A 27838-nucleotide genomic window follows, 5' to 3' on the forward strand; every position below is an offset into this window, starting at 1 on the left:
GTGCCACAACCTCTGTCACAAAACACTAATGCCGCTCCTAACAACACACCAATACCCGCACTAGAGGCCGCTAACTCCACAACAGCACCTCAGGCTGCCACACACAACACCAACACGTCACCTGGGGGAATACTTGAAACACTATTCCCTCGTCACACGACCGTTCAAATCCTTACCAAGGTGCTGACGGCCCTCATTACACTCATCACCCAGCTCATGAGCACCGAACCCGGGCAATACTGGGCTGTCATACACACTGCCATCACAACACTCTTTCACACTCTTACATGAATAATATACCACACCCGCCCCATAACGCAGACCCGCACACACTATCACAGATCATGTTCTGGAATGCAGACTCGATCCACAACAAAAGGGCAGAATTTGCCGCGTTCATGGAGCGCAAGGGAATCCTTGTCGCGCTACTGAGCGAGACTAAGCTTAAACCGCACAAACAATTGCCGGCCGCGGTGGTCTAGCGGTTCTGGCGCTGCAGTCCGGAACCGCGGGGCTGCTACGGTCGCAGGTTCGAATCCTGCCTCGGGCATGGGTGTGTGTGATGTCCTTAGGTTAGTTAGGTTTAAGTAGTTCTAAGTTCTAGGGGACTTATGACCTAAGATGTTGAGTCCCATAGTGCTCAGAGCCATTTGAACCATTTTTTTTCGCACAAACAATTAAACTTTCCTGGCTACTGTGTCTATCGTACCGACCGACCCGGCGACGCCGTGGCAGGTGGAATTGCAATCGTCATACACGAAGACATTGAGCACACAAACATAGAGCTCCCTGAACTGGAAAAAATCGAGGCTACGGCCGTCAGAGTCAAGTTCAACGGAGCCTACACCACACTGATATCGGTATACAACAGCCCTGTAGGCATTTCAACACGCGATATCAGCACATTACTCAACATTTCACCGCGAGTGATAGTCGCTGGAGATCTGCACGCAAAACACCCAGAATGAAATTCACGCATACGAAATCCCAACGGCAAAAACTGTACGAACATTCACTAGGCAGAAACTACATTATACTAGCGCCGACTGAACCGACGCACATTCCCTATCAGAGGGGACACAGGCCAGACGTGATAGACATGGCCCTCATCAAGGGCATTACAGCGACATTAAACGTAGCCGTTGAAAACGATCTGCCCTCAAACCACCAACCTATAATACTATACATTGAGGAAACACTGCAGCACATGGAACAACGCAAGATGTTGGACTACGGGCGTGCGAATTGGACATTGTTCAAGCAAACGCTCGATAGCCACATCCCACCTATACACGAAATTAATGAAACTGCACAAATCGACGAGGCAGTAGAAACCCTCACTAACGCCGTCCAGGACGTAATGGCAGGCACCATACCTGATCGCACCTCACAACAACGCAGTGCGGCCCTGCCCCAGGAAATCCTGCGCCTAATCTCAATGAGAAATCACCTCAGGAGACAATGGCAGCGCACCAGGCGTCCGTACTCCAAACGGCACGTTAACAGGCTACAGGGCATCATACACGATAAAATACAAACACACAGAACACAACAGTGGAACCAAAAACTCGAAGGGCTGGACACCGCACGACCTGGCGTGTGGCAACTAGCCCGACACTTCACAGGGAGAAAATATACACCCCAACGCTTCAAGGGCCTGACGGACCTGCATACTCAGCGGAAGAGAAAGCAGAACTAATGGCCCAAACACTCGCAGCGTCATTCACACCGAACCTGGTACCATCAGATCCAGTGTTCACACTTGCTACTGACCAAGAGGTTACACGCATTCTAGCCCAACCATCGCGCGACGACATTCGACATGCTAGCACAGCCGAAGTCTCCTGGGCTATAATGCATTCCGCTGGTGGGTAAGCCCCTGGTGATGATGGCATTCAAAACCGTGTCCTCCAGGAGTTCACGGATAAAGCAACTGAGTACCTAACACACATAACGAATGCCATACTAAAACACCAACACTTCCCCGCCTTTTGGAAGACGGCCAAGGTCCTGGTGTTCAGGAAGTCGGGGAAAGACCACAGCCTCCCACAAAATTACCGACCCATCAGCCTTCTGAGCTCGCTCAGTAAGATTGTTGAGAAGGTGATTCTCAAACGCATCACTAGGCACTGCATAACAAATGACATCCTGAGACCGGAGCAATTCGGCTTCAGGAATCACCACTCCACAACACAACAACTGCTACGGGTCGTTGAACACATAACATATGGCTTCAACATAAACAAAGCTACAGGGACGGTGTTCCTGGACATCGGAAAGGCTTTCGACAGTCTATGGCACAACGGCCTCATCCACAAACTCAGCGACGCGGCATTCCCCGACGGGCTGCTGCGTCTAATACACTCATACCTCACAGACAGGAGTTTCAACGCTGACGTGCAGGGAAAACAATCAACACGACACGGTATACACGCGGGAGTACCCCAGGGAAGCATCCTAGGGCCCCTACTGTTTAACCTCTACATAAACGATCTCCCAACCACACACAACACAACGATGGCAATCTACGCGGATGACACAGCCATCCTTGCGCAAGATTGGAAACCATCAAACATTACGTCACGCCTACAGACTGCACTCAGAGTGGCTGAGCCTTGGTTGGAGAAATGGCGTATTAGAGTAAACGTCGACAAGTGCGAAGCCGTTCTGTTCACTAGAAGACCGAAGCAACTGCACAAACACCGCTACTGCAGACCAATAACTCTACATGCACGTCCAATACGTTTCCGCGAGAAAGTCAAATACCTCGGTGTCTGGCTGGACCGGAAATTACTCTGGGGGGACCACATACAACACATGACCAACCGAGCTAGCGCGAGGCTCAAACAGCTCTATCCTATGCTCAACAGGCGTAGCACACTGAACAGAAGGGTGTCGAGGTCCATGTACATGACACTTATCCGACCCCTGATGACGTACGCAGCTCCCGTCTGGGGATACGCTGCGCCTACACGCCTACGCCGTCTGCAGCTCATACAAAACAAAGTACTCAAAATCATAAGAAATGCTCCACGATACACACGCATCGCGGACCTTCACCGGGAATACCGACTTGAGACTCTCACGGAGGTAATCCACAAACTCACCACAAGACTATACAGAAACTCCAGACATTCGCAGAACCCGTTTATTCTGAGTCTGGGGAACTACGACCACAACCATAGATGGAAACATAAAAGACCAAAAGACATACTTGTAAGGACATAACATCTATGGCCAAGCATACGCAAACATAACGGCACAGGCGAGCCCCTGTTAATCAGACGCCATTACTGGACATCCAGCTGAAATACACTGCCGAATAACTGGCACCACACAGGGAAGCCGTACCGTACACTGCATGCGAACAAGCTCCACACATCCCCCATACAGTGAGATGATCTATGGCCGATCTCCCACTACAGTATAACGATCTTGACTGTTCCAGGAATGTAGCAGCTGCAGCAACTGGGACACATCGCCATCGCTTGTCACGGTAATGATGCATGATACCTATACTAACAAATCCAACCTTGCATGAACTATCGCAGCTAGTAACCACTACTGCTCTTACTACCCATCCCACTGTCGCAGAGGTTTTTTTCCCACGGCACGAGCCATGGCACTTTTTTTCCCTCTGCTCTTCAAATCGCTACCCTCACTCGCGTTTCGTCCACTATCTATCACCTGATGGACCGTGTTAGTGCGTAGTCTTACCCAGACGCACGGACAAAATCACAGCCCAGCACCCTGTGAGCCACTTACTAGATAACTAACGTGTTTACGGAGGTGACAGTAGAACTTTTGGTTTGGTCACCACGTTGGTGCGGGCGTGGAGGGGCCCCATCTCTTATTTTAATCCTACCTGTCACGAAAATGGAAATTTGTGTTAGTTACCAATAGCTTCAATTTCAAAATGTTTTAATTTGTAACTAGTTTTTAATAATACTTCTTCTTAATTAAATTCACTTGCTGGTTATGCCCGCCCCGATAACTGAGTGGTCAGCGTGATGGATTGCCGTCCTACGGGCCCGCGTTAGATTCCCGGCTGGGACGCAGATTTTTTCTTCGCTTATGGACTGGATGTTGTCTTCATCATCATTTCATCCCTATCCGGCGCGCAGGTCACCCACTGTGGCGACGAATGTAATAAGACCTGCACCAAGGCGGCCGGACCTGCCCCGCAAGGGGACTCCCGGCCAATGACGCCAAACGCTCATTTCCATTTTTACTTGCTGGTTATTGGTGTGTAGTTCAGTAATAATGTAGTAGATAGACGACTTAATACAGTTCTGACAAGATTTTCTCGATTACAACGCTTTTAAAACTCAATAGAATATCTCTTCCGAGACACAAGACCACGATGTACCTAGGAATATGTTTCCAGATTTGGCAGAAGCATACTTTTCCGGAATATACTGCAGTGATAAAAGTCATGGGATACCTCCTGATATCATGTCGGACTTTCGTTTGCTCGGCGTAGTGCAGCAAGGCGACGTGGCATGGACTCAACAAGTCGATGGGAATCCCCTGCTGAAATATTGAACCGTGCTGCCTCTCTAGCCGCCTGTAATTGCGAAAGTGCTGTCGGTGAAGGATTTTGTACACGAACTGACCTCTCGATTATTTCCCACAAATGTTAGATTGGATTCATATCGGGCGACCTGGGTGGCCAAATCATTAGTTCTAATTGTCCAGAATGTTCTTCAAACCAATCGCGAATAATTGTGGCCATGTGACAAGGCGCATTGTCAACCATAAAAATTTCGTTGTTGTTTGTGAAACACGTATGTATTCATTGACAGCGATGGCGAGGCATGACAGAATCTCTGACCAGAGAGTTATTTATCGTTGCTAGTCTGCGCTTGGCCGCGCGAGAGTTCAGTTGCATGAAGCGAGTCGGTAGATACAGTTGCGAATGAGAGTGAGTCACGAGTGGGACGCAGTTGCGAGTTAGCAGTTGTGTGTGAGGGCGTCGACATGGCTCTATGGTCGGGATTCAGGACGAGGCATATTGTTAAATAAGGTAATGAAGCAGCATTGCGCTCATCTGGTAATGTAATGGATCTTAAGTATAATTAATTTGTTCAAGAATCGCCCCAATAATAATTCTGTTTTCAAACCAAGCATTTTAACAAAACAAACATTTTATTGAAAGAAAACTTCCCGTGCATTTCCTTAAAGAAAAAATTTACTTAAGTTCAAAGAATTTTTGCGATGCATTTCCTCCAAGCTATGGCAAAAAAAAATAAGAGCAGATGCAATTTTACTGAGGTAAGAACAGGGCCTAAGATCGACATTTCGGTCTATTTGCGTTTTCATTGTCACTGAGATTTCATTTTTTATTGAATTGACTTTCATTTTGTGGGAGGTTACACATAGGTCAGATTGGTAGTTCTCATTTATTTGTCATTGTCAATAAATTATTTTATTTGCTGGTAGGTTACACTAGGTTCTATTCCCATTAAGATTTGATTATTGTCACATTTTTTCAAAATTCTCCGGGGAGGTTACATTTGGGTACACGAAGCCCATGAATGACTGCAAATGGTCCCCCAGTAGCCGAACATAACCATATTCAGTGAATGACTCAGTTCTTTCCATTTAAACACTGCTCAGACTACTATGGAGTCGCTACCAGCTCGCACCGTGCCTTGTTGAGAGCTTGGATCCATGGCTTCGTGGCGTTTGCACAATACTCCAACCCTACTACGGGCTCTTCCCAACTGAAATCGGGACTCACCTGACTAGCCACGGTTTTCCAATCGTCTAGAGTCCAACGGATACGGTAACGAGCCCAGGAGAAGTGCGGCAGGCGATGTCGTGCTGTTAGGAAAGGCACTCGCAACGGTCATCTGCTGCCATAGTCCATTAACTCCAAATTTCGCCGCGCTTTCCTAAAGTGTACGTTGCCCGCCCGGTTAGCCGTGCGATCTATCGCGCTGCTTTCCGGGCGAGAAGGCGTGCTGGTCCCCGGCACGAGTCCACTGGGGGCCGAACTGCACAATAACCTGGTGTACTGAAAAACGCGCCCAGTGAAAAACGCGTCCAGTGAGATTCGCGCCCAGAAAGGGTCGAGGACGGGTCCGCTAACCCCCTGACGGCAGACAAAAAAAAAAAAAGTTCAAATGTGTGTGAAATCTTATGGGACTTAACTGCTAAGGTCATCAGTCCCTAAGCTTACACACTACTTAACCTAAATTATCCTAAGGACAAACACACACACCCATGCCCGAGGGAGGGCTCGAACCTCCGCCGGGACCAGCCGCACAGTCCATGACTGCAGTGCCTCAGACCGCACGGCTAATCCCGCGCAGCTGCAGACAAAAGAGTTGAGGGACGCTACCTGGAGGTTTCCGAGCTGGAGTTTTCAGCCGTCAGACAGAGAGAGTGAGAGAGAATTAAGTGTCTACCACACACCACTTCAAACTGCAGTAAATACAAGAGATTACATTCTTTTGCTTCACTTGCAGTACCATTCAGTAATCATTATCAATATTATTTTCATTATAACAACTACACTTCTTGAATACTCAGAAATATCAAGTGACTCTATACTTGGCGATTAGTAATGTCACTTGATTTTAACTCTTAATTTATAAAAACTAGCGAGGAACTGCGGTGGTGGCTCTTGAATGAGAAGTATAATTGTAAAGGGTTGACTCTGGAAAGGGTTCGCTTTTGTTTTGGTGTATTGTAAAACACATATACTGTATCTTAAAAATAATCTGATTTCCATCACATTTTATCCAGGTTTTGGACTGGCTAAAGAGCAAAAGTCATTTAGGCATGTTTCAAATCAGCTCATAAGCATCGTCAATATGTTTTTTAAATTTTTATTATTTTTTATATAAGTTGCTATTTACATTTGAACATGTATCTATACATATCTTCTGATAAATTCAGTCAAGTTTCTGTAGGTAGGATATGGCTTTCAAGCAATCCTTGATCTCACCATCCTCTTCGTATTTTTTTATTATTTTTCCCAACCTTTCATCACGTTTCATGTACACTGTTTTTTTTCCGTTTACCTTCCATACTCAGTTCTGCCCTCATTATCGCGCATGCTGAATTTTCTGCTTCTCTTTTCAAACACCTAATAACGTCATTAATTTTCGGATTTGGTTTAGCAAGCCATGTTATTAATTTTGTGGTGCCAACCTTCTACAGCGTTGGTTGTTCGGTGGCGCCATTTGTAGCAACTTCAAAGGTTGATAGGTGTTTCTTCATTTTCCAACCATCTATCTATGAAGTAGTAAAAAAATTCAGAAATTTTGGGGATATCCGGTGCATGTGAATGTATCTCCAGCCAACCATCACATATATCTTCAGGCCGTAGAAACGCCAGCGCAGCACACATGCGAACATGTTGTCTCACTTCTTCGTTTTCTTTGTATTCACGAGTAAGTCCTAGCTCTTGAACTTTTCTCCAGAGACACTTTTTCATATGGAAATAACATCCATGCACTTCAGCTGTCGGAAATACAACTTTAATTGCTGAAATCGTGCCGATTCGAAATCTACGGTCACGTTTGCAGGTTTCCATTCTGGAATTTTTTCCATCAAATTTCGGAAAAGACGGACGTATGTCTCTTTTCTTTTGTTTGGCAGTAGTGGAAAGGCAACTGAATAGATGTTTGTCTCATTATTTGTACTCACAAAATCGGCGTGAATCGTGTATATTTGCGAAAACTGTTTGCTGCAGCACTTGAACGTACCATCCGTAAAAAAGTCTTGTTTACTCCTTAAAGCCTCTCTTCGTGCCCTTCAGCTAAAAACTATTATTCTCTCTCCTAGTTTGTCGTCGCTTAACAGAAAACTGCTGCCATCGTTCATAGCTAGTAAATCTGCCTTTAGGTCAATTTCTTCTCTTGTCAGTGGATCTCTCTCATTTGCCCGCTGGTAGTACAAAGCTCTTTCGTTGATTGCTGCCCTGGCATTTCAGTGACAAAATCATAGCCTCGATTATGCAGGCAACCCAGCTCCTCTGAATATACACTCCTGGAAATGGAAAAAAGAACACATTGACACCGGTGCGTCAGACCCACCATACTTGCTCCGGACACTGCGAGAGGGCTGTACAAGCAATGATGACACGCACGGCACAGCGGACACACCAGGAACCGCGGTGTTGGCCGTCGAATGGCGCTAGCTGCGCAGCATTTGTGCACCGCCGCCGTCAGTGTCAGCCAGTTTGCCGTGGCATACGGAGCTCCATCGCAGTCTTTAACACTGGTAGCATGCCGCGACAGCGTGGACGTGAACCGTATGTGCAGTTGACGGACTTTGAGCGAGGGCGTATAGTGGGCATGCGGGAGGCCGGGTGGACGTACCGCCGAATTGCTCAACACGTGGGGCTTGAGGTCTCCACAGTACATCGATGTTGTCGCCAGTGGTCGGCGGAAGGTGCACGTGCCCGTCGACCTGGGACCGGACCGCAGCGACGCACGGATGCACGCCAAGACCGTAGGATCCTACACAGTGCCGTAGGGGACCGCACCGCCACTTCCCAGCAAATTAGGGACACTGTTGCTCCTGGGGTATCGGCGAGGACCATTCGCAACCGTCTCCATGAAGCTGGGCTACGGTCCCGCACACCGTTAGGCCGTCTTCCGCTCACGCCCCAACATCGTGCAGCCCGCCTCCAGTGGTGTCGCGACAGGCGTGAATGGAGGGACGAATGGAGACGTGTCGTCTTCAGCGATGAGAGTCGCTTCTTCCTTGGTGCCAATGATGGTCGTATGCGTGTTTGGCGCCGTGCAGGTGAGCGCCACAATCAGGACTGCATACGACCGAGGCACACAGGGCCAACACCCGGCATCATGGTGTGGGGAGCGATCTCCTACACTGGCCGTACACCACTGGTGATCGTCGAGGGGACACTGAATAGTGCACGGTACATCCAAACCGTCATCGAACCCATCGTTCTACCATTCCTAGACCGGCAAGGGAACTTGCTGTTCCAACAGGACAATGCACGTCCGCATGTATCCCGTGCCACCCAACGTGCTCTAGAAGGTGTAAGTCAACTACCCTGGCCAGCAAGATGTCCGGATCTGTCCCCCATTGAGCATGTTTTGGACTGGATGAAGCGTCGTCTCACGCGGTCAGCATGTCCAGTACGAACGCTGGTCCAACTGAGGCGCCAGGTGGAAATGGCATGGCAAGCCGTTCCACAGGACTACATCCAGCATCTCTACGATCGTCTCCATGGGAGAATAGCAGCCTGCATTGCTGCGAAAGGTGGATATACACTGTACTAGTGCCGACATTGTGCATGCTCTGTTGCCTGTGTCTATGTGCCTGTGGTTCTGTCAGTGTGATCATGTGATGTATCTGACCCCAGGAATGTGTCAATAAAGTTTCCCCTTCCTGGGACAATGAATTCACGGTGTTCTTATTTCAAATTCCAGGAGTGTATTTTTGAAATAAACGTCTCTTCGTCTCTTGCCCTCTTCTTTGCGTGGTTCAAAGTCTTCCTCACTTCCAGCCGAGCGACATCCGGAGGTCCACATTGATGCTTGAATGAAATAGCACTGTCGAATCCTTCGTTTTCAGCATTCCTCGGCAGTGGTTTGCTCTCTGTCTTGAACAGCGCCACATTACTGTTCCATTTTCTTTTGTTCTCTTCAATATGTAAGAATAACCTTCGTAGTGGCAACATGGCTTACTGTGATGAGTGGTTGAAAATTCCATATCTGAACTAATGTGTCAAAAATCGCGCGATGTGAACTCTTCGACAGCCAGAGCGGCCCTAAGGCTGTGTTTGTGTATCAGACAGTCGGCGGCTGTGCCTAGTACTGTGGGGGCAGATCCATGTGTCCGAGGAGCAGGTAGTTTAGGATGATTAGGACGGCCCGGGCGCGGGTAAGCCCAACACAAAGGGAGAAGATATTGGGCGCGAATCTCACACATTTCTGGTTGGGCGCGAATCTCACTGGGCACGATTTTCATAGATTCCAATAAGCCTGGGTTCGGTGTGGGGCGGCGGTGGAGTGAGTGGACTGCTGTAGCCTGTTGTGGGGTTGTGAACCACTGAGGGCTACGGCGGGGACGAAACATCTCCGTCGTTTTTAGGTCCCCAGTTCCATACAGTATAAAGATTTACGTTCGTCGTACGTCCCACATTCATTTCTGTGGATATTTCTCATAATGTTTCTTGTATATTACTAATGACAGCTCTATACGAAAGCCGCCGCTCTCCGTCGTTAAGTGAAGGTCGTCGGCTACTGCATTATCCATGCTGAGAGATAAAGCATGCAATTTGGCACTCTAGGCACACTTTTGACACTGTGGATCTCAAATTATTGAATTCTCTAATGATTTTCGAAGTGGAATGTGCCATGCGCCTAACTCCAACTATCATTCCGCGTACAAAGTCTGTTAATTCCCGTCGTGCGGCCATAATCGCTCCGGAAACCTTTTCACATGAATCACGTGAGTGCAAATGACAGCTCCGCCGTTGCACTGCCATTTTATACCTTCATGCGCGATACTTGCGCCACCTGTATGTATGCATGTCGCTATCCCAAGACTTTAGTTATCTCAGCGTAAGTTTTACAATTTAGAAAAAGACTACAGCACACAAAAAGTGAATGCTATCACTTTTTATTCCAGTTTAAAGAGACAGTATAACAAATTTCTATTACAGGGCTGGCTGGCTAGACAAAATAGTTTCTAAAGTGTTAAAAAGTTCAACACTTCACCCTGCTTAAAAACAAGAACAAAAAATTAAATGGTGAAATATTTATTACATGTAAAAAATGAATTTCATGAAGGTTTCTTTGTGTAAAACAAAATTGATTTACTAGATTTTTTATTAGTAAATTAGAAAAAAACTAGAAGAGGAGGACATTTATTATAGAAACTGATTTTCCAAAAGTAGCGCTGCCCTTTCGATAAAAGTTGAGCGTGCACTGAGAAAAATGTCTGTTTTTGGAGAGGAAAAAGATATGTGATAATATGGGAGGGTGTGGGTGTAGGTATGGGTAATATCGATGCAGAAGGTGTCGGAGTGTAAGTTGGCAAGAGAGGGAAAGGTAGCAGTTTGGGATGTGAGAAGGGCCATAATGGTAAGGGGAAAATAAATAGGGAAAGATGGGGAAGAACGGAAAAAGAGTTAGTGAGAGATAGTGATGGAAGAGGAAAATGGGCAGTCCTTGCGAGGTGTGATGTGTGGGGTGAAACTATAATTGTGAGAGAGGGGCATTGCTGAAATTTCGTTGCGATGTGGAATGTGTGTATGTGTAGGGTTAGTGGAACGTATCGATATAAACGTGATCGTGTGCCAGAGTTGGTGTTGAGAGAGGAGACAATAGGATTGTAGGAGTACAGTCAGATTTTTATATGCTCAGCGGGAATGAGGAAATGAGAATCTGATGAGACGGCAAAGGATCCATGTGGGGAAAGATAAACGAATACGCGAAACGAGGCGAGTGCATGACGTTCAAAAATTAGGAGGGACTGATAGAAATTACGTGGAGCAGATATCCACGCAACATTTGCACAGGAGTGGATAAGTCCTATCTAGGTTTCGTAGGTGTCGAGAATAGTGGAGGGGTGTAACCCCAAGTTTGGCTGGTTAGTAGTTCTCGTCTATCGTGAGCTTTCTGTTTGACGCTTAGCGGGCAGGGTTCCCATGTTAGTCACCGGTCGAGTGTTAGTCCCACACATAAATGGTGATATGGAAGTTACAGAGGCGAAAACTGCGGCTAGTTCGTCGTATAATTATTGCTCGAGTTGTGGAAGGGTTTATGTTGAGGACCCATCTATTAGACCACTAGAACTGACTACCAGTAAAAATACCAACGAACAAAAAGGGAAAATTATACCGAGGGACTAAGGAAAGTTTTGGAACAGTGACTGGTAATAAACAGCCTAACGTGTGAAGTGAAGGGACAAAGTGAGTCCAGACAAACAAATGACCGTCAGCTTGGCCCCAAAGCGTCATGGGTAGGTTGTTTCTGGTTCCAGCATTTCAGTTCCGGCTGCCAGACTTGTGAGCGCGCCGCTCAGTACAATCAGCGCACTTCTCTCTTGCAGAACAAAGAAGCTTAAGTGCAGAGGAACCTTATCTGCAGAAGATAAGGCTCGCTTACGCCGCGACACCAGCTCTTGTGGTGACCATTCAGCGTCAACTTGAACCTTTGGTACTGCGATTCGATCGATCCTGCAGTACCTGTGTTGTTCAGAAGTACGGCGCAATGTTCCTTCGGACGTGCATGCGTGTAAGAGTGCAGGTTGTAAACACACGACTGACGACGTATTCAAGTCTGGGTCTGGGCGCGAGTCGTGCTCGGAGAGGCTAATGATAAGGCGACCGATGGCAACAATTTGGACATTTGGGATCGAGTACCAGTGCACCACTAATTTACATTGTTGTCATTCCATTATACAGCTAATTTAGTCTCTGTGTTAGTAACTGTGAATACACTACTGGCCATTAAAATTGCTACACCACGAAGATGACAAGCTACAGACGCGAAATTTAACCGACAGGCAGAAGATGATGTGATATGCAAATGATTAGCTTTTCAGAGCATTCACACTAGGCTGGCGCCGATGGCGACACCTACAACGTGCTGACATGAGGAAAGTTTCCAACCGATTTCTCATACACTAACAGCAGTTGACCAACGTTGCCTGGTGAAACGTTGTTGTGATGCCTCGTGTAAGGAGGAGAAATGCGAACCATCACGTTTCCGACTTTGATAAAGGTCGGATTGTAGCCTATCGCGATTGCGATTTATCGTAAAGCGACATTGCTGCTCGCGTTGGTCGAGATCCAATGACTGATAGCAGAATATGGAATCGTTGGGTTCAGGAGGGTAATATGGAACGCTGGATCCCAATGGCCATGTATCACAAGCAGTCGAGATGACAGGCATCTTATTCGCATGGCTGTAAGGGATCGTGCAGCCACGTATCAGATCCCTGAGTCAACAGATGGGGACTTTTGCAAGACAACAACCATATGCATGAACAGTTCGACGACGTTTGCAGCAGCATGGACTATCAGCTAGGAGACCATGGCTGCGGCTACCCTTGGCGCTGCATCACAGACAGGAGCGCCTGCGATGGTATACTCAACGACGGACCTGAGTGCACGAATGGCAAAACGTCATTTTTTCGGATGAATCCAGGTTCTGTTTACAGCATCATGATGGTCGCATCCGTGTTTGGCGACATCGCGGTGAACGCACATTGGAAGCGTGTATTCGTCATCGCCATACTGGCGTATCACCCGACGTGATGGTATGGGGTGCCATTGGTTACACGTCTCGGTCACCTCTTGTTCGCACTGACGGCCCTTTGAACAGTGGACGTTACACTTCAGATGTGTTACGACCCGTGGCTCTATTCTTCATTCGATGCCTGGGAAACCACACATTTCAGCAGGATAATGCACGACTGCATGTTTCAGGTCCTGTATGGGCCTTTCTGGATACAGAAAATGTTCGACTGCTGCCCTGGCCAGCACATTCTCCAGATCTCTCAACCAATTGAAAACGTCTGGTCAATGATGGCCGAGCATCTGGCTCGTCACAATACGCCAGTCACTACTCTTGATGAACTGTGGTATTGTGTTGAAGCTGCATGGGCAGCTGTACCTGTACACGCCATCCAAGCTCTGTTTGACTCAATGCCCTGGGGTATCAAGGCCGTTATTACGGCCAGAGGTGGTTGTTCTGGGTACTGATTTCTCAGGATCCATGCACCGAAATTGCGTGAAAATGTAATCACATGTCAGTTCTAGTATAATATAGTTGTCCAATTCATACCCGTTTATCATCTGCATCTCTTCTTGGTTTAGCAGTTTTAATGGCCAGTAATGTACATTTAATGTATTGGATACCACGGGTCGGGTTTGAGTTCTGAAATAGTGTTATGGTAGGTGATGTCATAGTTAACGAGTTTACGCTCCGAATCAAAGTTATATTTAATCTTTGGTTGTCCTAGTAACGAGCGAAAACAGTGATTGGAAGAATTTATAAATGAATTTTCCTTCCCTTGCTTCGGGAGATCCAACTTTAGTTCGTTTGTTACAGTGATGTTGGATAAATAAGGGCCTACGATACCGGCCGGCAGCTTTGACCAACGTGGATAAGTAATGAGATTCTCATTCGTAGTTTCCTTTCCTTCGTAAATGAAGTTAGATGATAGGAGGGCGGTTCAACAGATAATTCAACAAATTTTTGCTGTGATCAAGTTGGTTTTATTCAGGATTTCAATACACGATATTATTTCACACTCTCTTGACTACAAAACCCTCTTTTGCAACTGAGTCACCTTTCATAGCGACAGCCTTATATCACCGTTATAGGATGAACTGTATGCCCCCTTGGTGCTATTCTACTTGCCGACGTCGGAGCCAACGTCTATCCACCATCCACGTACTGCTTCTCACCGAGTGCATCATTCATTGGGCCAAACATATATAAGTCGGAAGGTGGGAGACCCGGGCTGTAAGATGGATAAGAAACACGTTGTGGCCGAGCGGTTCTAGGCGCTTCAGTCCGGAACCGCACGACTGCTACGGTCGCAGGTTCGAATCCTGCCTCGGGCATGGATGTGTGTGATGTCCTTAGGTTAGTTAGGTTTAAGTAGTTCTAAGTCTAGCGGACTGATGACCTCAGATGTTAAGTCCCATAGTGCTCAGAGCCATTTGAACCATTTTGATTGGAAAGAACAGTCCAATGAACTTTTGAGAAAGAACAGTCCAATGGACATTTATGAGCTCCTCTCGGATGCGCAGACTCGTGTGAGGCCTTACTTTGTCATGGAAAAGAAGTTCGCCTGCATTTTGATGGTGACTAACACGCTGAAGACGTTTCTTCAATTTCCTGAGGGTAGCACAACACACTTCAGAGTTGCTCAAACGCTACAGACACTTCAGAGACCCAGAAGAAAGTCGCCATGACCTTACCGGCTGACGGAGTGGCTCTGAACTTTTTCTTCGGGGGAGAGGTGGTGTGGCGCCACTCCGTGGGCTGTCGTTTTGTTTACGGTTCGAAGTGATGAGTCCATATTTCATCGCCGGTGACGATGTTCGACAAAAATTGTCGCAATCAGCTCGTACATGGAAGCAGTTCCGCACAGACGGTCCTTCGTTGCTTCTTCTGTTAGGCGGCGAGGAACACAGTGCATACACACCTTTGAGTACCACAACTGCTCGACGAGTGTGTCAGCACTACCAGCAGAGACGTCCAGTTGAGCGGCGAGGTGTTCGGCTGTGATCTGTCGAGCTCTTCGGATGAGAGTGTCCGCACGTTCCAACATTCCAGGAGTCACAGCTGTGTGCGGTCGGCCGGCATGTGGGAGATCGGACAGGTTTGCTCGACCTTCTTGCGATGATGACAGACGCCTCGCCGAATGATTCACCGTGCTTTTGTTCACTGCCAGGTCTCCGCAGACATTCTGCAAGCGCCTGTGAATATCTGTGATGCTCTGGCTTTCCGCCGAAAGAAACTCAATGACAGCACTCTGCTTGAACGCATTTTGAAGGCCACGTATAGCGCCGCCACCTGTCGAAACTTCATGAAACTCTAGGGGCTGAAGTTGGTATATTCCACAATGTTCCATAACAAATCCAGCATTTTTTCAACAGAAATTGGCCGAGAAAAAAATGTGTTGCACTACTTATTGACTGCCCTTCGTAGTTTGCTTCGCTAGTAGAAAGTTAAGCACTGCTCTTAGTTTATTGCCTCACCACAGCCTCGGAGATCGTGACAATTCGATATATAGAGCAACATACGTGTGACTACATATTTCACTATGTTCGCTTTACTCATAGTAATTTAATCTGTGCTTCTGGATTGCTTGACAACAACCTCTGAAATAGTGTCACATTCGGGAAAAAGACGCCAAATATTTGCGTAATGGGTAAACCAAAATTAAAAATCGAGCGATTCTCAGTGGCTATGCACTCACCTGAGCAGCTACGACCAATTATAACGAATTTCAACAGCTGCGCGGAGCGAAAACTCTGCCGACGCGGTAAGTACATCTCAGGTGTTGGACATCTATGCAGAAGGTGGAGGTCACAGGATTACCCCATCTGTAAAGCAGGAAGGGCTGGCGATCTGTGACACATCTGACGACTGTGTTGGTACACGCACAACTGTTTCGAAGCACACCGTTCACGGCACCGTGTTGAACGTGGGACTCGACACTCCACTGTAGAGGACTAGTACGTGTTCCGCTGTTGACCCAATGACATCGTCAATTAGATTAAATCGTGACGGCTCGCTCCGAGTCGATTTCCGGGTAGAGGATAATCTTTGATCGGCTGCCGAACGAGGAAGCTCGGTGGCGCCCGGTCGAAGAGAGGTGTGGTGTGGTGAGGTGAGGTGAGGTGGGTCGCGGATAGGAAGGTGGTCGGCGATCGATGTAGTGGAGACGAGCCCACATAAGACAGACGGGAAGGCGCGTGATTGGCCGTGCAGTGCGGCGACTGCAGCCGTGTTTGGCTGAGAGGCTAGCAGTGGACTAGTATGGTCGCGGTATTTTATCTTTCTGCCATGGATACGTCGCAGGTTGCCTTAAGCCAAGTGTCTTAGCTTCTTTTCTATTTGAAAGCCAGTGTATTAGACGTTGGTGCGCTCTTACTCCATACTTTGTGGTCGCATCTGCCTGAGTGGTGACTTGACAGTTGTTTGAGAAAGAAAGCGACCTCTGTATTACGGTGGTGGTGTTGCACATTGATAAATTTGTAAATATATGTTTTCTAAATTATTTCTTATTAAGGATCGTATGTGTGCAAGTTGAATTAATTCTCAAATGATTTCGCTTTACACAAGAAACAGCTACTTGTGATATTCATTGTAAATTCCATGCCCTTGCTCGCCTACTGTCGCATTTTAGTGTGTTTTAGTGTTGCCTACGGAGCTGCGATAAGACTAGGTGTGTGCTGCCTTGGTGTTCCGGACGTGTTATTTAGCCTGTCTGCGTAATAGTGGAAGCGGGGGAACTGTAAGCTGTAAGCGCGTACGGTGATCAGCTAGAACATTATAACCACCGACCTACTGTCGATATAAACCCGTGCCGACGATAGCAGTGTCACCTTGCGAGGATGGCCTGGAAACTCGAAAATTCCTCGAGTTGTCGGGTGTTCGAGGAATATTATGGTGAGTGCCTTCAACAGATGGCGAAACCAAGATGAAACCACGGCCAGACGTCGTGGGATTGGCCGACTACTGTCATTACAGATGCCGAACTTCGTAGACTTGGCAGCCTAGTAAAACAGGACTGGCGGCGAACTATGGCGGGACTAACATCAGACTTGAGAGCTGCGTGGAGTACAGGTGTGTCCGAACACACAGTACACCTAACACTCCAAACAATGGGCCTCCGCAGCCGACGAACCATGCATGTGCCAAAGTTAACTCCACAATACTGGAAACTAGACTGAAATGGACAAGTGACCGTCGGCACTGGATGTTAGCGCAATGGCAGAGCGTTTCATGGTATGATGAATCACTACCTTTTTCATCATGCCGATGGCAGAGCGCGATTCCGTCGTCTTCTAGGGGGCCAACTCCTTGGAACCTGTATTGCGGGACGGAGACAGGTTGGTAACGGCTCCATTATGCTCCGGAGAACGTTCACGTGGGCATCCACGGGTTCAGTGGAGCTCTGGAAGGCACAATGACAGCCAAGGAGTATCGCACAATGGCTGCGGATTACGTACAGCCCTTCATGACGATCGTGTTTCCAGGTGGCAATGGAGTTTTTCAACAAGAGGCTGTGATGGAGTGGTTCGAGGAACACAATGATGATCTCCAATTGATGTGCTGGCCCCACCAACTCGCCAGATCTAAACTCGATCGAACACATGTGGGAGGCAATTGAACGTGTCGTCAGAGCTCATCGGCCCTCTTCCCGGAATTTACAGGGATGTGTGTGGATGTAGGGCCAATTCCGTCTAGCGAGCTACCAAGGCCAGATTGTTTACACGCCACGACGCGTCGCCACTGTTATCCGTGCTAAAAGTAGACATACCGGCTACTAGGTAGGTGGTCGTAATGTTCTGGCTGGTCAGTGCATGTTACTCCTACGGGTTTTTAAACTTTTCTGAGCCCCCTCAGGGCTCTGAGCTGTTTGTACTTTTAAAGTTTGATGAAGCTGATTTTAATTCTTAGTAAGAAATTTACTGATTTGGAATTGTCATTCGTACTTTGCTGTGCTCTTCAGGTGAAAAATTTTCAACAGGTGTTGTGGTTTTGTGTTGGTTAGTTGACACATGTTTCTAAAGTCCCTAAATTGAAGCCACACTTGTACTTAGGCCGGTTTGCTTTTGCATCCTTGTTGACTTGGCCGTAAGCATTATGCACGAAATGTTGTTTGAGCGTCACTATAGACAGACAGTAGCTGCGAAATCTGTATTTTCGCTCCTTGCTGCGAACTTGAGCAATTATTCGTACTCAGAACTTGCACATTGGCCTTTGAGTACGCCAGGTAGGCACGTGATATTTATCCTTAAAGCAATATGTCTGTCTGTGCTTCAGGTGCGTGCTTTAGGTGCGCCTGCAACACCTCTTATTCAAAGGACTTGGTAAGTTTATTCGGCCGAGTGTTTGGCCTGGCTGGATCTTGCAGCCGACTGAGCAACCACGACTGCCATCTGGAGTGATTCGTCGGGTACACCGGCGCCTTGATATCCCGACAGACAACCCGCACATTGGAAGTTTCAGCCGGTGTGTGTTACGGTGGCAGGGGATCCTCATTCTGTGATCGAAGCCTAATGCTTCTAAGTTGTGACCTATACATAGAAATTAAGTTTCATTAAATCTGAAAGCTTACGTCAATTGTATTAGTTTTATCTTTAAATCAGTCTTGACTCATGAAAACATTAGGAGATGAACAGTGGTGGCTAAAAATGTTGTGACCTTTTACTCTGTATATGCGGTAATCTTATGTAGCAAACGTATTTTCTGTGTCTGCCAGATAATACGATTTCAGAGCTGTGATTTTCTGTCGTAGGGGTTGCCAATTTTTATCTTAATTTCAATGTGTGTAACGAATTCATGTTACTGTCTTCAGCTTAAAGGAGAGCGTGTATCTGTTCAGAATGTTTTTGTTTTCAAAAATTTCCTTATTAACAAATTTGGAACAGCTAATTGTTATTAATGCTTTTAAAATTATTTCGTTCATTTAGTTTGTTATATTTATTTCCTCAGTTTGTTTGTTAGGTCTCCATAGAATTTTGTACATGTATATGACCCAATACCTGGAGGGTTCTCACACATCTGCCTGCCAAACGATATAGCTCTTAAAAAGGCCATTATTAATGTACTGTTTCCTGGGGTCACTCCTGGCTTGTAACAGAAATTATAAAAAAAAAAATGCATGGTATATGTATGACTGTTGTGTGTGAATGTTGGTGGAGGCTACAAGCGTGTAAATTAAAGAGAGAACTGAAGTAAAAAAATAAAAATCGAAATTTTATGCCCACATCACCTTTTGTACTCCCCTAAAGCTGCATTTCCGTGTAATGTACGTGTTATAAGTTGAGAAATTGCAGGAGTCTGTGCCTTAGGTGGTATTATTGAGCGGGTGGTCCACTGTACTCACTGATGACGACGAGGTTGAGGGGCGGCGTGACCGGCACCGCGGGCTGCAGGGGCGGCTGCGCCAGCCACTCCTTCCTGGAGATGATGCGCAGTGCACTAGGCGGCAGAGACGGGCCCTTCCCTGCAACAGGCAACAGCAAGCGACCATCACCACAGCGCCAGGCTTTGCATTATGTATACTTTAACAGGCTGATGGACTCATTCACGTTCTTGTGTGTGATGTAATATACAGGGTGGTCCATTGATAGTGACCGGGCCAAATATCTCACGAAATAAGCATCAAACGAAAACACCACAAAGAACGAAACTCGTCTAGCTTAAAGGGGGAAACCAGGTGGCGCTATGGTTGGCCCGCTAGGTGGCACTGCCTTAGGTCAAACGGATATCACCTGCGTTTTTTTAAAATAGGAACCCCCATTTTTTATTACATATTCGTGTAGAGCGTAAAGAAATATGAATCTTTTAGTTGAACCACTTTTATCGTTTTGTGATAAATGGCGCTGTATAGTCATAAACGTATAAATACGTGGTATCACGTAACATTCCGCCAGTGCGGACGGTATTTGCTTCGTGATACATTACCCGTGTTAAAATGGACCGTTTACCAATTACGGAAAAGGTCGATATCGTGTTGATGTATGGCTGCTGTGATCAAAATGCCCAACGGGCGTGTGCTATGTATGCTGCTCGGTATCCTGGACGACATCATCCAAGTGTCCGAACCGTTCGCCGGATATTTACGTTATTTAAGGAAACACGAAGTGTTCAGCCACATGTGAAACATCAACCACGACCTACAACAAATGATGATGCCCAAGTAGGTGTTTTAGCTGCTGTCGCGGCTAATCCGCACATCAGTAGCAGACAAATTGCGCGAGAATCGGGAATCTCAGAAACGTCGGTGTTGAGAATGCTACATCAACATCGATTGCACCCGTACCACATTTCTGTGCACCAGGAATTGCATGGCGGCCACTTTGAACGTCGTGTACAGTTCCGCCACTGGGCACAAGAAAAGGACGATGACAGATTTTTTGCACGCGTTCTAATTAGGGACCAAGCGTGATTCACCGACAGCGCTAACGGCGCTAACGTAAACCGGCATTATATGCACTATTGGGCAACGGAAAATCCACTATGGCTGCGACCAGTCGAATATCAGCGAATTTGGCGGGTTAATGTATGGTACGACATTATGGGAGGAAAGATAATTGGCGCCCATTTTATCGATGGCAATCTAAATGGTGCAATGTATACTGATTTCCTACGTAATGTTCTACCGATGTTACTACAAGATGTTTCACTGCATGGCAGAATGGCGATGTACTTCCAACATGATGGATGTTCGGCACATAGCTCGCGTGCGGTTGAAGCGGTATCGAATAGTATATTTCATGACAGGTGGATTGGTCGTCGAAGCACCATACCATGGCCCGCACCTTCACCGGATCTGATGTCCACGGATTTCTTTCTGTGGGGAAAGTTGAAGGATATTTGCTTTCGTGATCCACCGACAACGCCTGACAACATGCGTCAGCGCATTGTCGATGCATGTGCGAACATTACGGAAGGCGAACTACTCGCTGTTGAGAGGAATGTCGTTACACGTATTGCCAAATGCATTGAGGTTCACTGACATCATTTTGAGCATTTATTGCATTAATGTGGTATTTTCAGGTAATCACGCTGTAACAGCATGCGTTCTCATAAATGATGCGTTGACAAAGGTACATGTATCACATTGGAACAACCGAAATCAAATTTTCAAACGTACCTACGTTCTGTATTTTAATTTAAAAAACCTACCTGTTACCAACTGTTGAGAGCCATATGTTTGTGACTATTACAGCGCCATCTATCACAGAGAGAAAAAAGTGGTCCAACTTAAACATTCATATTTCTTTACGTACTACACGAATATGTAATAAAAATGGGGGTTCCTACTTAAAAAACGCAGTTGATATCTGTTTGACCTATGGCAGCGCTATCTAGCGGGCCAACCATAGCGCCATCTGGTTTTCCCCTTCAAGCTAGACAAGTTTTGTTCTTTGTAGTTTTTTCGTTTGACGCTTATTTCGTGAGATATTTGACCCGGTAGCGATCAATGGACCACCCTGTATACCGTGAGATCTCGAGGATTGTCTGGTTGCCCGTATTTTGTTTCCAGTTTAGCGCCACTCAGGGGACACTTGCAGGGTAACTAAAGGCTATTAAGAACAGCTGTCAAAATGAAAACTCGAAATAACGTCCTCTAGAAACTTTGTGGTACATCATGCCGATCGACAGCATCAGCACTCAGTACTCCAGCTCTGAGTTGTTTATGCTATTGCAGAATATTGGTCAACAAATTGGATGAATAGTAGTCACAAAAATCTTGTTGACACACGGCTTCACCATGCCATGCGTCTTTTAACTAGTACCATCATATGCACACCTACTTTCTGGCCACCCATAATTAGCCACATACCACCTCCATCTCCACTGCGGGAAAGTGTACTTTAACGGTAGTACAATGAACTACAGAAACTAACCTCCCTGTTCACGGAGACATTCCAAGCATCAGAAAAAGTAAGCTTCGCTCTCGTTGCTCATCCATGGAAATCCCTGGAAACCAAAAGAATGTTCACTGGAAACGGCTTAAAATACTGATGACTGCTGGAACCACACATGACAGGTTAACGTAACGAAGGGACGTCGTACAATGCCTTGCTTTTCGACAAAGCCGCCTGGCTTTGAACTGCTGTGGAAGGCGTGGAGGGGTTCGTAAACGAATAAGAACCGACACTGGAAGACGTGCCAACCCTTTGCACAAGTGGCAGGAAATAACTTCTCCAAGTTGTGACTGCGTCGTTGCAAAAATGACTGTTCCCCACATAATTCAAGAATGTCCTCTGAGAGCTTTCCCTGTCGATACAACGGAGTTCTTAGTGATGATGGAGGGATCAGCAGCCTACATTCGTAGCCTGTATATTAGTTCGTAGTTTGAGATAACTGTAATATTATTTTTTGTGAAGCAGCCACAACCTAAATAACAGGCTATTGACAAACAATTACAAAGGAAAACAAATCAACTCTGTTGGTGTTGTATGTCACGAACTAAGGTGTACGATTCCTCGGTGCTGCAACAAATTTAAGCTCCTAAGTCAATACATTAAAAGATACATGCACAAGATTGTATCTTTTTACGATTTTCTCTATCCTCGATAACTGGTAAAAAAGAAGTGGCTATTAATGAACTAATAGTCACGGTCACAGTCAGAACAAGATAAAATATGATCATTGGGTCGTTTCTGTTTGCTCTAGGACAACCATGAGAGAAAAAAAGGTGTTTCTTACACCCTGGGTCTAGATTCCTATGAGTTTTTTGGATGATTCCACGATGTATGTACTCTTAATTTTTAATTCATTTTCCAGCAGTTGTAAAACTTTTGATTAGCGAGTAGACAAATATACACAAGTACGTGAGAATAGCAGTAACAGTTAACTGATGCAGGCGTCATGAAGTCAATCAGTCAAGAAAAAAAATGTAAAGGATTTTTACTGTAGGGGGTAAGCATTCATCTATGTATTTTATCAACAAGCTACAAACTCATTTGGCTGCTTTCATTGCTACTCCCCTGTAACATAAAAAAGGGAAAAAATCTTCAGGCTTGTGATACTGTCTACCGAGAGCAACAGAAACCACACAAGTTTTCCACGTGTCTGTCTCTTCGAGACGAGGCGCTGAACCAGCGAAACATTGACGTCCACCGCGCGTAGATCTTACACAGGTGTATTAAAGGCATAAAATATGTTATGGAAAGTTTCAGACTTAAGTAGTTTCTGCAGGCACCGGTTCATAGAGAAGATTTATCTTATAAACGTATTTTTTATAAACCGAAGTTGTATTAAAAAACTAAGAACAGCTAATCTCACAGCTGTCCGATGTCTCATATGTGCATGAATGAAGTTACTGGTAGAATATAAGAGAGGCGAAAATAAACTGTGTTCATTTCAAACATATGAGACACTGTGCTATAAGATAATGAATTTTAAAATTTAGAGCAGCGTTATGTTTCTTCCTTTCTTAGGTGCGGGAAATACGTCAGACGAATGCGCCCACTTAGTTCATCTGTGATCTTCATTCTGGTCTCAGAAACACTGTACCCGAGTCTTCTTTCATTAAACTGTGTGACATATGTTCATTATAGTTGATAACACTTTTCGTTGGCTTACAAAGATGGTGAAATATATACTGTCTGAAAAATTGAATAAATTTCGCATAAAAGTGAAGAAATTGATAAGAAATATAGAATTATTCCTTCAACTAATATTCAAAGCCACAGTCCCTGAAAAGTCACTACAAACTTTTCGGTAGTGTTCATTAAAAGATATTGTAACAGTCATAAAAGGTACTACCAAAGCAATCAACGAATTAACAAATTACTTCTGACAGTCGAGCTTTCTTATTTGGATAAATATAGAAACTGAAAATTTTATAATATATCTAATGACTTACATATCTTAATACATTTTTGGCCGTGTGCGAGTCAAAGTAAATACTTGATAAGCGTATCTGGGCATATTATTATCGCTGTTGCTGTTCTCTTATTCGAAAGCTTCTTGCAGATCAATACGCGATCTTTAAGCCATTGTCTGTCTTTGAGGAAATACGTATTTGTTAATCTTTCCGAACACGGCCATTTTGTGTCCTAAACCCTGTACTATATTAAAAGATATTAATGAAGTGTAAATATATCTTCTAGTGAAAACAAAGAAAATTTCTACTTACTAACTACTAGATGAAAGTATATCCTGAATTAATCATTTCTGCATTTCCAGTACAGTGTATTGGAAGTGATGTAGTGTCGTTGTCGGCTCATGGTGAAGTATAATAGGGCCTGCAACTTCGGAACGGATGAATTTTTCTGCTACATTTTTTAAAATGAAACTGAATGAAGTAAATGAGTAAATAAATGAACTTGACGATGACTATCAGCCGAATAACGTGTCATACACACTGCATGCTGCATAACACTACACCAACCACAGAACCAAATGAAAACCGTAAGGTAATCAGTATTTACATTTTCCGTAAGGTAATCAGTATTTAGATTTTCCTTCAATTAAGAAAGACTCTGATTGGTAATTTATTTGCAAGTTATGTCACAGGATCAGAGTTACTCCCTGAAAATAGGTAACAGCAGTGCTAATAACTCTTGAGCTTAAATAAAAGGATGAACTAAATATCAGTATAATATACTAACTACAGCATTAATGTTCAAAGAACGCAGCAGCCAATGAATAATAAAAAACAACAATCGTTTACTAATAAACTTTAGTTTTTCCAGAAAAATATCTGGCAGTTTTATAATGTTAACATTCATGAAATTGTTGAAATTTATAAATTACAAAACATCTGGAGAGAAGATTTAATCAAAGTATACTACAGTAACAACAGCATTATGTTCAACGTTTATGAAGAGAATAGTTATAAAAATGACTGGCCTAAATGAATATTGAACAGTGGCTACAAAAAGAAAAGGAACATCTTCTGGTCCAACAACAATAATCATATTTTTAAGAACTTACTTTTTAATTCAACTAAAATATCTTTAGCGTTCGAATGAAACAACAAGTTTACTGTTAACACTCACTGTCTATTTATATGCACAACGCACCTTGAAAGTTTAAACCTTCATTATCAGGTGGATTTACATATGTTAGTATGACATATGTGTGTGTTGTGTTACGATGTTGGGGTAAAAGTAATATACAGTACCTCCAATGGTCATACGCTCTTGTCTCTGTTATAACATACCACATGCAAACTGTCATGTCATATTTTGTGGAAAAAAACACTCTGGTGTCTGGAAACTGCTAGGTGTAAAAACATTATCTCGAAGTACAAAGAATATACATCGTAACAACATCATTATTTGAGATCTTTGTTTGAGTAGCTGACTACAGCATTGGAATATACAAGGGTTGAAACTTTAATAGTGGCAACTATTTATTTACAGCTGGTACAAAATAGATACTTGTTTAAAAGTTTTACTTACCTTCAAAGTCGTCACCAGCATTGTGTATAACCCGTTGCCAGCGATGTGGAGGTCGAAGGATACTCTTAGCAGTGCCAGTTGTGTTGACGGGGCGCCGTCTATTGCCCGACGAATTTGTAGCAGTTCTGAAGCGAATGCCGTGGTTTCCTTCAGTTTGCAAATCGAGTTGAACTTACGAGGGCTTAAGACACGGGAGTGCAGTAGGTAGTATAGCACTTAGCAGCCCCATGAGTCAAACAAATCAGTAACAGCTTGCGATGTACATGCTTGAGCATTATCCTGCAAACTGATGGTCAGATCCTGAAGAAAGTGTCATCACTTCTGTCTCTATGCTGTTCATTTTTGGAACACAGCCTACGACCTAGAGAGTGATGACACTTTCTGCAGGACCTGACCATCAGTTTGCAGGATAATGCTCAAGTATGTACAGTGCAAGCTGTTACTGATTTGTTTGACTGATGGGGCTGGTAAGTGCTGTTCCACCTACTGCACTCTCCTGACTTAAGCACTCGTGAGTTCAACTCGATTTGTAAACTGAAGGAAACACTTCACGGCATTCGATTCAGAACTACTACAAATTCGTCGGGCAATAGACCGCGCAGCTCGAGCTGTCAACATAACTGGCACTGCTAAGAGTATCCTACGACTTCCACATCGCTGGCAACGGGTTATACACAATGCTGGTGACTACTTTGAAGGTCATTAAAACTTTGAAACACGTATCTATTTTTTAACAGCTGTAAATAAATAGTTGCCACTATTAAAGTTCCATCCTTCGTATATTTCATGTGGTATATAAATTCGATTCTGTTAAGTTTGTGTAGCTTAAATTTCGTACCCGTTTATACACTGAAGTGCCAAAGATATTGGTGTAGGCATACGTATTCAAATTCAGAGATGTGTAAACATGCAGAATACGGCGCTGCGGTCGGCAACGCCTTTATAAGATAATGAGTATCTGGCACAGTCGTTATATCGTTTACTGCTGCTACAGTGGCAGGTTATCAAGAATTAAGGGAGTCCAAAAGTGGTGTGATAGTCGGCGCACGAGCCATGGGACACAGCATCTGAGAGGTAGAGATGAAGTGGGGATTTTCCAGTACGCCCATTTCGCGATTGCACCGTGAATATCAGGAATCCAGTGATAAATTATTATTTTCGACATCGCTGAGGTCGGGAAAAGATCCCGCAAGAACGGGACCAACGACAACTGAAGACGAGCCCTAATTTTTGTTATTTCATCTTCGTGGTCTTTACACGATATGTACGTTGGTTACAACAGAATCGTTCTGCAGCCAGCTTCAAATGTCGGTTCTGTAAATTTTCTGTATACTGTTCCACGAAAAGAACGTCGTCTTACCTCCAGGGACACCCACTTTAGTTCACTAAGCACCTCCGTAGTATTTACGCATTGATCGAACCTACCATTAACAAGTCTAGCAGCTTACGTCTGAATTGCTTCGTTATCTCCAATCAATCCGACCTGTTGGGGTACAAATACTTGGCCAGTACTCAAGAGTGGGTCACACTACAGTTCTACACGTGGTGTCTGTTGTGGATTGGCAAGACAGCCAACCCACTATGACAGGAAGCCGAAAGGCACGCGTTTTAGCTCACGCAGGCTGGCGTGAGGTCTGGAACAGTTAAAGGAATTGAGACTAGTAAAAAAAGTACGTAGCTGCTGGAATACTTAACTTTAATCCATAATTGGTGAACATGTTTTACAGCATCAATAGTAACTGGTAATGGCGCCTTGCTAGGTCGTAGCAAATGACGTAGCTGAAGGCTATGCTAATTATCGTCTCGGCAAATAAGAGCGTAATTTGTCAGTGAACCATCGCTAGCAAAGTCGGCTGTACAACTGGGGCGAGTGCTAGGAAGTCTCTCTAGACCTGCCGTGTGGCGGCGCTCGGTCTGCAATCACTGGCAGTGGCGACACGCGGGTCCGACGTATACTAACGGACCGCGGCCGATTTAAAGGCTACCACCTAGCAAGTGTGGTGTCTGGCGGTGACACCACAGTGTCCTTTACGAATGAATTACACTTTCCTAAAATTCTCCGAATAAAGAGAAGTCGACTATTCACCTTCCAAGGTGTGGTCGTTTCGTACCCATTCCATTTCACATTTCTCTCGTATATTTAATCGACGTACCTTTGTGAAGCAGTACACTACTACTACTAAATTTGATCATTATGGAACTGTTTCTCCTTCTCATCTGAATTCA

The 27838-nt window shown here is 45.1% G+C and overlaps 1 protein-coding gene across 1 annotated transcript in view; it reads right to left on the minus strand.

Annotated features, from left to right (window-relative positions):
• Nucleotides 1–27838, minus strand: part of LOC126187786 (uncharacterized) — a 177358-nt gene that overhangs the window by 55272 nt on the left and 94248 nt on the right. Inside the window, exon 2 of the mRNA XM_049929058.1 lies at nt 19573–19692. Within this exon, the coding sequence (XP_049785015.1) occupies nt 19573–19692 (120 nt within the window). The remainder of the gene's footprint in view (nt 1–19572; nt 19693–27838) is intronic.

Source organism: Schistocerca cancellata, chromosome 5 (genome assembly GCF_023864275.1).
Source record: "Schistocerca cancellata isolate TAMUIC-IGC-003103 chromosome 5, iqSchCanc2.1, whole genome shotgun sequence".
NCBI classification, from domain to species: domain Eukaryota; kingdom Metazoa; phylum Arthropoda; class Insecta; order Orthoptera; family Acrididae; genus Schistocerca; species Schistocerca cancellata.